The following is an 18,161-nucleotide window of genomic DNA, read 5'->3' on the forward strand; positions in this document are numbered from 1 at the left end:
CAAATTGTATAGAACTAAAGTATCGAATCATGCTTTTTACACCTATACCCACTACGCGAGGAATATGTGTATTTATCTATACACACAACGCATAAAAAATCTTCTCATTTGTTCAACTTGAATGAGAACACACTGGCCTTATAAAGTTTTTTTCTCTGTCTTTTGTTGGAGTTTCCGTGAACGACTGCTGGTATGATTAATGATGTCATTTAATAACGGATCGAATCTGCTATCGCGAACGTATAAAATGTACTAAATTACGATTTTTATTCATATGTGGGTATAATGGCATTTGTGCGTAATCCATTTTGGGCGTGTAATGCAATTTATACAATAACGTTTTATGATACATAAATGACATCGAAAACGTATAATTAGTAATTATTATTAACGACTAAGCAGAGTTTATTCTGAAGCATTTCTTCCCACGAGAACTCTTAATATATTTATTAGATCATAATGGTCTTTCTTGATTTGGCATGCACTCATAAAACATATTATATTATAATGTTAAAAAATTAACACACACTTGAGTCGAAATGCGTTATTATTGATTTGCACGGTTCGCCCACGCTTAAATTAAATGAGCTAAAACTTTGAACTGCTAATCTGATATTTTACGATAATCTCGATATAGTATCACAGTTATCGATCGCTCGCGTGATGGATATTGTGTTAAGTGTTAATGCGGTTACAAGATTACACGATATTACCTTTATAGATATATAATATTGTTAGTTAAGGAAGTGCCCGATTAGGGTGGGAACACAGCTCGAGAGCAGGGCAGGTCCGGTGCAAGTTCCTAAGGCGTCCGTCCATATCATTACTGATTTGCTCCGCGTGGTTATGAAATGTGAACTTCGCCATATCTCAGTTTCTCTATTCAATACCATACAACGATACGTTTATGTACCATATATGTATTATATTCATATAAATAGCCAGATTAATTATATTAACATTGATTTCTATTATAGAAAAGCCTCATTTATTTAATGAACATATAGTTAAATTAATTTATAAAATACCCTTCATCACTAAAATGTTGCTATCGCCTATATATGTTACTACTTATAAGATGGTACTAAAATTAGAACAAATAATTAATTTAATAAGTTTAGATTGTAAAATAACTGTATTTTTAAATTAAGCATCTCAGGTGAAGGTGAAGTTGGAAATTCTCGCGTTACATAGTGCGGTTGATTAACAAACGAATTAATCACGGGTGTATCTGAATCAGCTAGCTGATATGCACGTTGCCTATGTAATTATAGGATATTAACGCTGAGTGATGATCGAATTGGTCAAATGGTAAAATGAAGATGTTCTCAGCTTTGATTGAGCACGCTTTCAGACGTTCGATAATGAAAAATTAATTTTTTTGACGATGTTTTAATTATATTATAATGTAAAAGTAGACATGAGCGAACGTTTAATTTAAAAAATGTGCGTGTAGCAAACGCTAGAAATTATGTAATATAAAAAAAAGATTGATTAAATCTTTATTTTAGTTTTTTAGATAAAATTATATTGAATAAAAGTTAATTCTTATTAACAAAATATATTTGTAAACTGTGCTCACAATATTTTCTTAATATAATATTACTTACTACCACTATTCTCAAATCTATTATAGAACCATATAAAACATATACGAAAATGACTGTTTTGTTTCAATATAATTTCGTATCAGACATTAAAATCAAAATTATTAACGACTTAAAAACAGACTATTGGTTTTCTCAGAGACATAATAAATCAGGTTTTTTTTTTAAATTACCTCTTAAACCAGAATTTTTTTTAATTTTCTGGATGCGTTCCTTACATAGAATTTATGTAAAATCTTAGTTTATAATAACGAAATTCCGATTAATTAATTAAAAAATCAATATCGACTATGCAAAGCTTTTGACAACCTAAAATCACGAATTGTAAAAATTGAAAATTTTTAGTCAAAAATATGTTCGATAAAATTTAAATTAGGCATTTCTATTTTAAATTAACCCTATATTCTAAACTTATTAAAACGATTATTGGTATTTTTATATTAATCTTTTTTATGTACATTATATTGCTAGAAATACAAAATTTTAATTTTTAAAATCATAATTGTTGATGTATAATAAGATATCTAAATTGTAGGTAGTTTAACAATGTATTTAGTGATTATTTAAAAATAAACATATACATATAAGAAATTTGCAATAAACTCGGTGACAAAGCACAAAATGGAAAAGCACATATTTTTTGAGAGGCTAAAGACAATAAATTAATAATTCCAGTTCTTCTATAAAATAAAATAATATTATCGTTTAATTTATTGTTTTTTTGCTTCCTATATTTTTTTCTTTTAATTGTCTCTCTTAAATTATAACCACTAACGTTTTATTATATATCGTGTTATATCAAATTTTAGCTAATAACTAATTTTTAATATGAAAATGTTTATAAACCAGCTACATGTATATTACATATATAATTAATATGTCTGTAAAATTATTTCTATTATTGAAATTAACGATTTAAAAATAAAGAAGTATGCATTTTGCAGAGGCTCATGACACAGGATAAAATAAAATTTTAGGACACGATTACTACCGTAATTTTTAATATATAATCATGAATCTATTTCTGAAAACAAGTATTGTAAGAATCTTGCCTAAATTCATTATCAAATCTGATCTGCCTTTTTGTTTTAAATAAATAAAAATATATTAATTCCGTTGAATAAAATCTTTGAGAAAAAAAATATACAGAAGGTTTAGAAATAGAAAATGATATAAAATTTAATTTTAAAAAACATGTGTATGTATTTTTATTCATATGAGATATAAAAAAATTGACGACGCGATAACTACCATAGTTTTTATAAATTATCTTAAAAATTTCGATTATTTTTTTTAGCCAGTTTTATTTTAAATTGGCGACTATTTAAAATATTGAAGAAATTCATAACTTTGTTAAGATATCTTGGATAAAAATTAAATTGCATAAAAAGTTTAATAAATAGAAATTAAAAATATTTTTTGTCATTAATGTGAGATACACGATAATTTTAATCCTACTGACATTAAACATTATATCTTAAATCTAAATTTATTAATCCGCTTATAAAAATCGTTTGTTCAAAAATGTAGAGAAAAAGTATAAAAGTAATAAACGTTGAATATACTTGTTATATAACAGGGCGCAACGCGGCGCGTGGCTCAAAAAACATCGGTTTTATACCGCGTGATACGTTTTTGAATTTATTGTGTTCATACTAAAAATCTAATCAAAAAATGCTATTATACAATTATATTCGTTTAGGTTAGGTTTTGGTTTGCAAAGCAAATGGACGTTTCGCAACTGTCAAATATGCACACATACATCACGGTATAGTGTTACACAAATGAGGTTTAAAACTGGTAGATTTTTAATGTCGCGCCGTGTGACACTGCTAATTAAGAAGTAGCGAAAAAATAATTTAAGCAATCGTAACAATGAAAAATAATTTAAAGAAAAAAGTAAATACTATTTTTGTGTGATTTTTATATAGTTTTAATTATATAAAATAAAAATCTTTCAGACGAGTATTGTTATCAACCTGAATTTTGAAACAAGGTAACGGACTTTCAAAAGGGCGGCAATTCAAAAATTTAAAAAATATCGTTAAATGTTATGTAATTTTCTTAGAAAGTTATTTAGGTTTGTAATTAATCGCAACTCTATTAAAAATAATCCTTGAGAAAATAGTAATTATGAAAATCTAAAATGATATTAAAATACTGTGAAAATAAAATTAAATTAAATACATATTTTTTATCAATATTTTATGATTATTATCTATTTTTTAACGGTAGTAATATATAAATAAAAATTGTGTTGCTGTTTTTTAACCACTTAAACGACTCACCGGTGAGTCATTTGGTAATTATTTTTTAAAACAAATCAATTTTTCAAAACAAACTTATTTTTTAAAACAAATTTACTAATGTTTATTTTTATTAATAAATATGATTGTACTAGCTTCATTTATCAGTTAATCAAGTATTTTATATTTATTTTTTAAAAGAAGTGAAGAGAAATAAGTCGCTGTCGTTTAAAGGGTAAGACTACAATTCCACGACGTTTAGCTAAAATTGTTGTTTACCAAATTTTTATGTCATGCATAAAAAACATTTGGTAATAAAATATATATTGTATTGCGATGGACAATGTGCCAATCATCTGCAATTTGCTAAATTAATTATTTAAAATTCGTGTTTCAGTATATAATTTTAAAATAATGCGATTATATTCATAAGTTAAGTTTTAGCGATATTGATTCCTAATTATGTTGTCAAATATTTTTAATTATGCAAAAAACGATTATTAATTTTCATCGGTGTTGATACTGATACGAAAAAAGAATGAAAAAAAAATATAACGTTCCGAATCCCAATTATTTCGACAGTCGTCCCACGCGGGATTAATAATTTCGTCGGCACGAAACCGTCACGGAAATACACATACACGCGCGTATTATACATTATTATTATAGTATATCTAAAGCATACGAAATATTGTTGTATGGACAAAAATATAATTACGAGCAGACATCAACAATTGTAGGACGTTTTGCCGTAATGATGTGTAAAGAAATGATTTTCTCACGCGTGGTGTGATGATTGAGACTCTTCTATGGCGCGGAAGAATCGAATACCGCAGCCGGCAGAAAATCACCGTAGGAAAATCTTTAATCAATCATTCGAAGGCCTTTTCTGCCATTATTATTTCATTTCAGTATAATTTATATCATTCAACCTTTCATTCACGTCACATTGCCCGCTGGAACTGTTAGATTGATATGCTAAATAAACCGGTATGTAATTCAGTGCGTATTCCTCGCTATAGGATGCGTCTAATGCACTATTTAACGCACTTCGTATGACGCACGACTTTGCCAACAAAATACTAAACAAATCTTTATTGTGTTGCTGTGAGTGCATTGTCCTAGAAAACTTATCCAGTTGCGGTATCCTATTGATCGATTGCCTATTGTTAAAGAGTCTGCGTTCTGGCAAATGCCCAACAATTAATATTTGCATAATCATAATCACTGTATACAAATTTTATATAGAAAATATTTTAAAGATGACTCAATGTTACATACATTTTTCCCTTATAAATGATTTTTAACAGTAGTGTATTATTTCATAAACTTTTTACTACGTTACTCTTAGATATTAAAGGAATATTATTATGTAAACAAATTATAAATTTTTATTCATATGTTAAATCACTGCATCATTATGTAATTGAAAGAATAATAGTCATTAAAAAAATTCAATAGTTTATTACGTTCAGTATGCGGAGTGATTTAAACGCACCGACAAGTTCGAAACTCGGTAGCGAGCTTAACTGTAATGACAAAATACAGCATTGTGCTTATGTCTAAGCATTTCTTTGGCCGTCAGACAAGTGAACCAGATTAGTCAATGTCACGTGATGAAAGAGCAACTTCTGACGTATTCATTACGACCCTCGCACATACGGTGGCTCGAAGCTCATTCATCTTGCCCCACCGGCGATTAAATAATATCTAAAGAAATCGTTCTCTAATGCGACGTTTCATTATTTCAGATGAATCAACAGTGTAAAGTGTGCGGCGAACCAGCGGCTGGCTTCCACTTTGGAGCATTTACGTGCGAAGGATGCAAGGTATTTATTTATTTAAACTATTTAACTTATCCCATACTCAATACTTTTCTTGAAACCTTATTGATTTGAGAAAGCAGATACAATCATTATTTTTCAAACTTAATCTGACTCCCTCGTGATGAAAACGGATCGGGTCGTTCAATGTAAAAAAATCGATAAAAATTCCCGACAAGAATAACTACTAGCTTACGTTCTTAATTGGCTATTTAATGAATGGGTTTCAATGATTCCTTTCTCCGCGTAGAATTACGACTGTAAGCTACTGATCACGTTACACGTTCTCGTTTAAAATATCAAAATAAAGCAAAGGTTACACTGATGAAATATGTTTCGTATACAAAAAAAAATATATATTTTAATAGAACTATTATTTAGGAATAACTCCACAAATCAACGCCGCGCCATTATTCGGAATCGTGCTCGAATGGATTAGATTTATGATCGCATTTCGTATTACATTTGCTCGTAATGTTGAATCACAATAGCTCACTAATCGACCTAATGGTAAACAGTCCATCTTCCTCCCATGCGCCATTATTTACACGCGAATCGTAAATTAACGATTTTATCTCACACGCGGAGATCGTCGAAAAAACAGTAGATTTTTTTGGAAAATCCGGTCGATCAAAAGTGAAATTGCAGTTTATAACTGTGACAAGTATTTCGCAAACCGAGATTGCAATAATTCTTCTATGGATTTTCACATCCGAAATTTTCAATAGCCTCGGATTTGCATATTGGTCGCGTTTCGGCGAAAACGTAAATAATTATGCGATTTTTCCGGATCGATTGAATGACGCAAACTATCGGAAACAATGGCCCGTGAAGTGTAATTATCGCGATCGAATTTTTTATATGTATATTATAATATTCATACGTGCGTCAGTGGAATTAGCCTTCGTATTGTGTATCAAAATCGGATATCCGCAAATCATACGCTCTCTTAATTATTCAATAATTAAACACAAACGGATGGTATTTATCTATTTATGATTATAGCTAATTATTCCGTAGAGGTGTTATTGTTTCCTTTCAAAGTAAACTGCCAAGGGATTAAGATTTTCTGAGTTCCCTTCACTAGTCAAAATACGGGAATTGTAAAAAAATTTTGGCGGTTGCAAAAAAATACAAAATAATATTAATATGTATTTTCTCGTGAAAATGCACACCTGTTGAACTGATTTGTATCTGCCCCTCTATTATGTTTTCATGTTTTAAGTTATATGTATATGTATTTTTGTTCATAAAGGCTAAATTAATCGGTAAAAAATCACAGATTTGTAATAAAACGTAGAAACATATTCACCCAACAGGTCTGAGTATCACTCTAATTAGTATATATTAAAACTAAAATTTTATTGCTTTTCTCGAATCATATACTATAAATATCACATGACATGAATTCCCATTCAAAGGGAGTCTTTGTCTATCTAAAATATTTTGGTTTAGTTCTGCTTTTAACGTTGTCCTATCAAATTCTGTTTTTGTTGTGATTAAATTTAGTTATTAAAAATAATCATAAATAGTGTATTTACAGATACACAAATTAAATTAAATATGAGGTGAACTACACATTGTGATCCGATTAAACGGAAATAAATCATGAGCTTAAAATATTTAAAAGTTCATTAAAAAATCTTAATATTCCTAGAAATCAAATTATAAAGCCGTAAAATATTTTTAAAAATATAAAACATGCAAAAAAACTTCTGTGCGTTTAAATCAAAAAATAATAAGAATTTCTAAAAAAAACACACTGTAGATATAAGAAACGAAATACAATACATACTTTGCATGGAAGTGATATTAGAGGGTTTTAGAAACGAGTTAATTTTGTCAAAAATCACATTGATTGAACATTCTCAGATTTGAATTTAATTTAATAGGCTCTGTTGGAAGGCAATATGCGAGACAATTTGCGAATGAAAAGTTTATCCGAGATAAACCATAAAAACAATTAAGGGAGGAGTTGTAGGTATGTCTTGCTGTGGTGTTGGATCCATATATTTAATTAAAGAAATTAGGAACTAAGAAGTGTATGTGGATTTTATGGAACGCACAATTTTACTATACGCTAAAGAAAACCTATTAAATAATTGTTTTTTAACAGAACAATGACCCGAAGCACAAAAAAATAAGGCAAAAAGTGGTTCAAAGACAATATTATGGATGTTTGGGAATGGCAATCGTGCAGCCTAGACTTTTTTAATAGGTTTATTTTAATAATATAAATAATTTTACAGACATACTAATTATATATAGTATAAATGTTCCTGGTTTATAACTATTTCTATGTAAACAATTAGTTATAAGCTAAATTCAATATAAAAATAGGAATATAAAACAAAACATTTGTGGTTATAATTTAAGGGGAAAAATACAAAACCCTGTACAATTTAAGCCTAGACTAGGCAGTACTTGAAATATAAGATTAAGGACAAAAATATGACAAGTTTAAAAGAACTTTACAAACATGCAAATAAAAAGTAAAAGCTGATATTAGCAGCAAATTGTCAGTATTTAACAGTTAATGCCAATTGGTTACCTTACAAAATAATAAATCAATTTTTTTTATTTTTTTTTCCATTGTTTTAAATTTTTTTTATGTTTACTTAAGTATTTTTCGATTACAATTAATTACAAAATTATTGATTAAGCTTTATATAGAAATTTAAATAGTCATGTATATATATATATTATTTATAAAATTAAGAAAAAAATACAATTTTTCCCTTAATTTAAACTTAATATGGCGTTTCACAATAATTTTGCAAATGTCCTATTTGTTTAACTGCCACTATACATATATATTGTTTATATTATATGTACACATATGTACATATAATGGGTATTAATATGTATTTTTCAAATTGTGTTTTTGGTCATTGTGACGCATTAGGATAACCTATTAGGTCACGATGGTCTTAATTTTAATTAATTAAAAAAATAAAAATATAAACCGAACCACCTTCTATTAGTCAACATTAAAATAAATGTAAATTGTTGGACCTAAATATTTTATAAATATAAAATACTTGGTTTACTGATAATTTATGCTAGTACAATAAACTAAATAAAAAAATTAAATATTTAATAAACTTTCTTAAAAAAGTAATTTATTTAAATATTTTATTTTAATTAGTCAACGATATTTACCGGCGAGTCAGTGGGGTTTAAGTTGATATTCTTTGAGCTCTAAATGTCTTTTGAGGTTAGTTCTAATAATCAAGTACAAGAAGAAAAGAGCGACTAAATAAAAATATATAACAACACATTGCAGTCCGTTCACGCATATGCGCGTGATAGCGAAACAGCGGTCAGTGAAACTTAAAACTTGAAAAAAATAATTAATTAAAATAACTGTATAAATATAGTATTAAATCAAACTAAGCCCAAATAAGTTGCAGAACAAAATCAATGACATCTGTTTTATTTATTTTATTGAATAAGCATTCAGATTTTTAGTGAACCCATATTCATAATATTATCAAAACTATTAAAACAATAAGAAAATAATAATATATGAAATATATATTAAATTTATGGTGCAAAAATAAGCGCACTCCGGTGATGTACACTCAGTCTACATGTTAAAATTTGTAATAAAAATGCTGAAATTCTTGAATGAGATGCAATTTACATTTTTAAATTCAATCCATATATGCAAATATATTTATTTTTGGTAGCGAACAGCGAACTGAAATAGTTTTATTGGGAATTTTATTTGACTCAGAAGTGCAATGAAAGCTCTAACAAAATTAAGAAAAATAACTGTCAATGATACGAGAAAAAAAAATTAATAATATTTTTATCAATGCAAAATAATAATAATTAACACAAAATCAAATTAAACGTTATTTATTTACCGAATTTTTTTATATTGATTTTTGCTATTTATGCATTTTCCATTTAAAAATCATATTTAAACAACATACACCTAAATACTTCTATCTATAATTAATAAATTTAAGCTTTTGAAACTCTTTAAATCATTATTTTAATTTTTAACTATTTATATAGCTTATATATTTTTAATTTATTTGTATATAATACAATATAAATAAAATAGTCATGAATAATATTCTAACCTGAACTCAATTTATAAACTGTTTCTCTAGTTTCCGGTTATTTAAATACAATTTGAACCTTATTAAAATTGCTTCATTCCCACCTTTATTTTAGCAATAAATAAAACGCAAACATAATCGTTATTAAGCGTTAAAGTATTGTTAATAACCTAAATTTACGTCTAGCGTTCATAAATAGCCATTTATATTCAAATATAGACGTTAATACGGCGATATATGTATAATTGAGTAAATTTTTCGTCACCGATGCGTCGTGAGAAATTCGGACAATATCCTCGACGGTATTAAATATAAAAAATCACTGTGTTAATTCGCAATTTATTACTGAAAGGCTTCGACAAATTTTACGATGTTATAATGTCAAAAACCGGTAGCGTCTTTTCGGTATGGAAAAAAAAAGTTTGTTTTTATAGGTCTTAATTTTAAATTTTATGCTCAATTTCAGCATACATATTTTGACTGGGAGTTTAATACAAAAATCTTTATAAGGCGCGAATTATGATAATAACGTTACGATTTTATTAAAATGGTTCGATTTCAGTTCGCATAAGTAATTTTAAGAAGCGGTAAGCGAAGCGTCATTAACGCAAATTTTATTATCGGCTTATTCAATTTTAAACTGACACAACTAAATGGTATTAACGAGCGATTTTAGCTGCTTCGTGAATATTTCAGACGGGCTGAACTCAATGAGCAATGAGGTCGTTTCGGATACGGTTCGACTGACCAGTCAAGGGCCAGATAACTAATCCTGGCTATAAATCATAATTAAACCGATCAATTTAAGCAACGCCACTATTGTGAAACGTTTCGCAAACAATTCTAATTAATGCACCGACAGATTTTAATGCGTATTGACTCCGTTCCACTTTGTTCCGTGCCGTCGAATTGTGTCGTACCGATTCATAATCACAGAACTAGTAATTACATCTGAAAATGATTCATTTGCCAAACGGATCGAAAATTACATAAGGTTTAGAATACGCAAATTTTACATAACACTTTTACTTGTTCGATCATAAAATATATTTTTACATTAATATTTCTATGCTTGAATTAAACTTTATGTTAATTAAGATATTTCTATTTATTTTATACTTAATTTACTGTAAGGTTTTATTAGCTATTTCATAACGAACGTCTAAGATGCAATTTATATAAATCGCCTAAGGTCGATTTATAGATTATTTCTGCGGTCGTCAAACGCCGGCTGGGAATTCGAAATTGAATTAGCATATTTTATCAAATCGCATTTGACCCGAGCCAAGTGTTTTGTAACGTTTTGCAATTGGAACGTTGCATAACGAGAACAAACGTCGGCCACGATTGGGTGAACTCGGATGGACGGATATCGATACTTATTTATTAACAAACGATTTATTGCGATAATGCGACAAAGTCAAAAGAAAGCCTTAGATAATGTACTAGAATAAACTTTCAGTTGCATGAACATAAATTAGACCATCACTTATAATAATATATTTACCATATGATAGGATAAAATCATCATAATTATACAATAAATTTATCAATAAAATGTATCATCCATTGTCAGGACCGCCGAAAGCGAACCCGGGCCCTGGGAAAACAGTGTTTCCGGGCCTCATTACAAAAATGACATTTTATATATTTTTACCACCGTAATAATTTTTTTTGAATTTATGTAAGAGTTATGCTACAAATAAATGCGAAAAAGGCATTAAAAATTATTAAAAATATATATTTATAATATTTACTTGATTATTAGTCGTGTTTTCGTTGCTGCTCAGTGTTGCCATATAGTAAATTTCCAGTCCAGGCCAAAAGCAATAAAATTGCGCTTGATTATCAAGAATTTTTATAAAAATATTACGAGTGAGAATATTCATTATGATTCATAGTATTTCATTAAATAACATGCATTTTTCTGGTCAAATTCAGGGAAGTTCAAGACGCTTAATAATCTAGCGTAAATATTAGGACTTTTTATAACAATATTACGACTTACAATAAGTGAGAATCAAATGAAGCATATCTAAACCAAATTTTGACCAATAGGAGAGCGCAAAAAACAATTATCACTTCTCAGAAGTCAAAAATCCACGTCAAAAGCAATAAAATCGTTTTGTCGCCGTCGCAGTGGGAACGCTCGTTACCGAGCGTTCCCACTGCGACGGCGGCAAAACGATTTTATTGCTTTTGACGTGAATTTTTGCCTTCTGAGAAGTGATAATTGTTTTTGCGCTCTCCTATTGACCAAAATTCGGTTTGGAAACACTTTGATAAGCCCTTTTATATTATTAGTCCGTAATAATATCAGTAAGGATAGCTATTATATTTTTAAAACATAGTGTAAAATCGAAATGCAGACAAACTGTGGAGCAATATGTGAGATGCGATATCTGTCTGTATTTATTATTCCACTTATTTTCCCCTGAGAGATGAGTTGGCTTTGTTTGTATTTTGGACTTGACCAAATTAAAGTTCTGAAAATATAATTAGTTTTAGAACTTACATTAGGTTAGGTTTGGGTTTTAACAGCAAATGGACGTTTCGCAACTGTCAAATTAAGTTTTATAGACATTTTAGAGCAGCATATTAGCACCTATCAATTAAATTATATTTGTGCTAGTAAAAATATGACTAATACTACTTAAATATTACTATATTATTAATACTACTGGTAAATATGTATTTCGAATTTACTAGTAAAAATATAACTTTACCAAAAATACATATTCACTGTAACATTTATACATCTGATGTAAATAAATAATGATAATTATGTAAATATCATATATATATATATATATATATATATATATATATATATATATATATATATATATATATATATATATATATATATATATATATATATATATTTTTTTTTTTTTTTTTTTTTTTTTTTTTTTTTTTTTTTTTTTTTTTTTTTTTGTTGTGAGGAGAGGAAATCTTCTAAAGACTTCACCAGCGTCCAGATTGCTAGTGATTGTGCCGGATTCCGCTGCAAGCAGCGACCTACCGGCTAAAACCTCTCCCCAGCCCTCTCCTGGACGGCCGGTACTATCTTCCGATATTGCACTTCGGCTCGTCCAGTTTAGAGACTCTGTCCCGTTAGGGCCGCTGTCTTGAACTGTCTTTCAGCTCTTTTTTTTCCGCATCACGGCCGACACGAAGTTCGTCCATGCCTCGTAGCAGCTTCGGTTCAATAACATAGATTGGACCATAGTGTCTACTGTGGCAGACCTTCCTATGATCCTTTCTAGCGCGATCCTGTCCGCTGCCCACGCCGAGCATCCGAAGAGTGTGTGCTCAGCGTCGTCGTCTTCTCCGGCGTTGCAATGGAGGCACTCGGCACTCGCCACTTTGCCGATCCTCTTCAAATAAATACCGAAGCATCCGTGTCCGGTCATTCCCTGTGTGAGGTGGTACGAAAGCTCACCGTGCTTCCTGCCGACCCAGGCCGACAGATCGCCGATGAGTCTGTGCGTCCACCGGCCCTTGGTGGACGCGTCCCATCTCCTCTGCCATTCCGTCACGGTCGCAACTCTGGCAGCCACCTTCTCGCAGCCGTTGTAGATCGCCTGTCTCTCCAAGGCGAGGAGATCCAACGGCGGCGTGCCGCATAGAGCGAGAACGGCGTCCTCGGACACGGTCCTGTACGCGGAGGCTACACGCAGCAGGCTTCTTCTCTGTACCCTCGCGAGGCTGAGTCTGGCTTTCTCTATGATCATGGCCTGCGCCCAGATCGGGGCGCCGTAGAGGAGGACCGAGTGGACGACCTCGTTATACAGTCGTCGCCGGTTTTGCCTCGGCCCTCCGATGTTCGGCATCAGCCTGGCGAGGTCCTCCGCTACGCGCGCCGCCTTCGCCGCCGCCGCCTCGGCGTGCCTGACGAAGCGCAGCTTGTCGTCTATCTGGACACCCAGATAGCGGATTTCTCTCTTGAAGGGCACTTCAAAGCCGTCGATCGCTATCCTGGGCGGTTGTAACCTGCGCCTCCGCGTAAAGAATACAGCTTCTGTTTTCTCCGTCGCGAGTGCGAGCCCAACTCGGGCCATCCAGCTCTGAATCGCCTGCAGCGCCTCTTCTACGACCTGCTGTAGCTGCGTCAGACGCTTGGCTGTTGCGACGACCGCGACGTCGTCGGCAAACGCGACCAGCTCGACGCCGTCGGGCATCTCCAAGCGCAGCAGCTCGTCGTACATGGCGTTCCAGAGTGAAGGCCCCAGTACCGAACCCTGAGGGACGCCTGCCGTCACCCGGCGGGAACGCTTCTCGCCTCCGATTTCATACTCCAGCACCCTGTTCGTGAAATAGCTCTCAATGAGTCTCACCAGGTATGCTGGGGTTTTTTTCGCAGTCAACGCCTTAACCGTCAGCCCCCAGTTGGCCGAATTGAAGGCGTTGCGAACATCGAGGGCTATCATCATCGCGTGTCTGCTGGCTCCAAGGCTGCCCTGCCATGCATCTCTTACTTTGGATACGACCCTTTTGATGGCATCGATGGTCGATCTGCCGGGACGGAAGCCATGTTGTCGATCAGACAGCCCTGACGTTTCATTTTCGAGGACGCTCTGCAGCCGCTGGAGGATCACCCTCTCGAATAGCTTTCCGGCCCCATCCAGCATACACAGGGGACGGTATGCGGACGGGCCCGGTGGAGCTCCCTTCTTCTTGGGGATCAGCACAAGCCGCTGCCGCTTCCACGATGTCCCAAACGTGCCTGCCTGCAGGCAGGCGTTGTAGACCGCGGTCAGTAGCTGTGGGTCCATTGTAGCGATCCGTCTTACGACCGCGTTCGGTACGCAGTCTGGACCCGGCGCCTTCCTAACGCTGATCCTTTTTGCTGCGGCGGCTACCTCTTCTTCGGTGAACGGTGTATGTGTGTTCAATTCGTCGACCGAGTCGATCTCGCAGCTGGACCAGGTCTCTTCAGGATGTTGGGGAAAGAGTCCGTCGACGATCCGCTCCATGTTGTCCTCGTCTTCCAAGTACGGGTCGACGGTGGCTTTTCGGAGTTTTCCCCTCACCAACCTGTACGGTGTGCCCCACGGGTCCTCCTTCAGCGTGGCGCACAGCTCGTCCCAGCACCGAGACTTGCTCACACTGATGGCGATCTTGAGGGCTCTTCGGGCCTGCTTGTAGGCTTCCCTCAGGTTCGCGTCTCCGTGTCTCCTTTGCGCCTTTCTGCGTGCCATGAGACACTCGCGGCGGAGGTTCGCTATCTCTTCAGTCCACCAGTAGACGGGCCGTCGAGGCGTTCCTTTTCTTCGAGGCATGGACGCATCGCAGCATTGGCGCAAGAGGCCGTTGAACGTTTCTACGATCTGCTCCGATGACGTTCCGTCACGTGCAGCGTCGATCACCGCGTCTCTTCTCACGGCGACCGCCTCGTCGAGCAGCTCAACGTCCAGCTTGCGCGACGCCCATCCGCTCTGTGAGAGCGGGGGTCTCGGGCGCAGAGTTTGTGTCATCAGCTCGAACTCTACGTACATATGATCGCTCGCCGAGTATACGTCTTCCAGGACGCGCCACCCGGTGAGGCGGTGAGCGATCGACGCGCTCGTAAATGTGACGTCCAGTACAGAGCCTGTGTCTCCTCTTCTGAACGTCAAGGCGTTCCCTATATTGGCCGTATGCAGATGCAACTGAGACGCTGTTTCTGCAAGCAGGGCTCCGCGGCGATCCGTCAGTGCGGAGCCCCACTCGGGTGCCTTGGCATTGAAGTCTCCGGCGACGACCACTGGCAATCTCGAGGAGGAGATATCGTCTGCAAGCCGGGACAGGTCCGCGGCGAAGGCGTCTATGGGCGAGTTCGGGGAGTAATAACAGCTGTACAGCCGTATCCCCTCGAGCTCAACCCACGCGAAACCCTCGCCGTCGGCCGTCCCGACCGCGGCCTCCCTCAGCCGCGCCGATGGCACGTAGACTGCGCACCTGCACTCCGCTCCGGCGTACCACCGATGTTGGTCGTGCCGGTACTGCTCAGATGCGAGCACGACGTCCGTATGGCGCTCTCCGACCGTTTGCAGCATCAAGTCCTGCGCCGACCTGCACCCATGCAGGTTTATTTGCAGTACGCGGATCACTCCTTCGTCTGCAGCGCCCTCTCTGCCATGTTGCCGGTATTGGTGGTGCAGGTTGCCGCTTTGTGGCCTTCGAGGCCGCAGCGGTGGCACTCCTTGCTCCGGTCGTGCGGGTCCGTGCACTTGGACGCGACGTGGCCCGTGCCGCGGCACCGGAAGCAGCGCATCTGGAAATGTGCAACCCGGACTCGGCTGTATATCCAGCCTACGCGGATCCTCCCTAGCGCCACCAGTGAGACGGCTGCCGTCCTGTTCATGACGACGATCGCTGTCTGGGTCCCCCCGAACGCCGTCCTCATAGATGCGACCTTCGCGTCGGTCGCCTCGATTGCCGCGGCTCGGATGGCTTCGACCACTTCCTCCGCGTTGGTTCCTCCGTCGAGGTCTCGGAGGGCGACGCGCATCTGGGGCACCAGTCGACGTGCTTGCGCTCCTTCTCCGAGCGTCGCTTGGATCGCGGTCATCAGCTCTTCCGTCTTCTTTGAGCCGCGCTTCATCTCGAGGAGGACCTCCCCGCTCCTCGTCTGCCTTATCCGACTGACATCCGCCGTTGATTCGGGGGATGTCACTCCCTTCCGGATGGCACGGATTGCATCCGCAAAGGACAGAGGTCCCGTCTTCACAGCGATCGCCTCGTTTCGCGGGCCAGCTGTAGCACTCTTCGCCTGAGGGGTGCCTTTCTTCTTCGTCGCAGCTGCATTCCTCGACGATGGGGTCGTTGTCGTCCTGGAGGTCTTCTTCTTCGCCGCAACCGTCTTCGCCGGTTCGGCCTTCGCCGGGGCTAGGCCTCTCGGCGCCGTCTTCTTCATGTTTTTTTTCCCCTTGGTGGCTGGTACCTGCTGCCACTCTGAGGCGCAGGGCGTTTTCTCTTTTAGGGACGTCGCCAACGCAGGTACCGCGGCAGCCGCAGGGGGAGCGGCGGCCGCGGACGCGATGGCCGCCGGAGACTTGCCCACCGCCGAGGAGGCAGCGGCTGCGGATGATCCCACGGCAGACCCTGCTGGCGCCGCGCATGACACAGATGTCCGCGGCCCGACGATTGACTCCAAGCCAACGAGCGCACGCTTGGCCCTGATGACATGTTCTTGGAGTTTTAAATGCACAGTGCGGTGCTCCTTTATGAAATCCTCCATGGCCACGATTGCGCTCCTCAGCTCTCTCATCTGTTCCCGCATGTTTTTATTCCTCGGGAAACAGAAAAACCAAGAAAAACCCTGATGTCTCCTTTGGTGTCAGGAAAAACCCGGAAAATCCTCGGAAAATCCCGGGAAAATCCGGGAAATCCCGGAAAATCGGGAAAGCCTCCTAAGATTTTGCGAGGCAAAGAAGTCGCTCGGAAAATTTAGCCGGAAAAGCCGGAAAATCCAGGAAATCCCAAAGCCTTCCCAAATGTCGGGAAAGCTCGGAAAAATCCCGGAAAAACCAGGAAAAGCTTACCTTCGGCTTTTCCGGTGCCTCCGATCTGGTTTATGTCCTCCGCCTCGTGATTCCTAGGTCGCTGGTCTCAACTAACTGGTCTCCGGTAGTCTGAGGGATGTGGCCTCCAAGGTGGCGTGTCCCCCGTCCTGGTCGCTGGTCTCCACTAGCTGATCTCCGGTAGTCTGAGGGATGTGGCCTCCAAGGTGGCGTGTCCCCCGTCCTTGTCTCGATTCGCAGAGCGATTGAGCGCACGTCCTCTCCGTACGGTGGCCAAATATATATATATATATATATATATATATATATATATATATATATATATATATATATATATATATATTTATATATATATATATATATATATATATATATATATATATATATATATATATTTATATATATATATATATATATATATATTTATATATATATATATATATATATATATATATATATATATATATATATATATTACTATATACAGTAAAATTAAAATCATATAATTTAACTAACAACTGCAAGATAATTTATATTTTCATTAGTAAAAATATGTACCTACTAGTGAAAATATATACCGATATGATTTCACTGAAATGACATTTTAAAAAATATTTTTGTGATAGATTTGAGACTGTTTTTTCTAAATTTTCTTTTAAGAATAACCACATGAAACTAAATGTATTATTTATTTATTTTTATTTCAACTGGTGCTGTTGTTGATTTATCGTAATATTTCAGCTTCTTCGGTAGTTATTCAATCTGAATTTTCAGATCGAATACCTAAATTTACTGCTACTAATTTACATTCGTTGAATATTTCCTCTCATGTCTAATATTTTTTAAATTTTCAAAAAGCAATTAAGTCAACAATTATTTGCAAACAAATTTTAACACAAACGTA

At 36.1% G+C, this 18,161-nt stretch overlaps 1 protein-coding gene across 1 annotated transcript in view; it reads left to right on the forward strand.

The window, feature by feature from the left end:
* LOC148226788 (uncharacterized) overlaps positions 1 to 18,161 on the forward strand; it is an 88,135-nt gene that overhangs the window by 56,443 nt on the left and 13,531 nt on the right. Inside the window, exon 2 of the mRNA XM_088204050.1 lies at positions 5,605 to 5,682. Within this exon, the coding sequence (XP_088060176.1) occupies positions 5,605 to 5,682 (78 nt within the window). The remainder of the gene's footprint in view (positions 1 to 5,604; positions 5,683 to 18,161) is intronic.

This window comes from Plectrocnemia conspersa, unplaced genomic scaffold (genome assembly GCF_051122295.1).
Source record: "Plectrocnemia conspersa isolate PC_06_02 unplaced genomic scaffold, ASM5112229v1 ptg000014l, whole genome shotgun sequence".
Lineage (NCBI taxonomy): Eukaryota > Metazoa > Arthropoda > Insecta > Trichoptera > Polycentropodidae > Plectrocnemia > Plectrocnemia conspersa.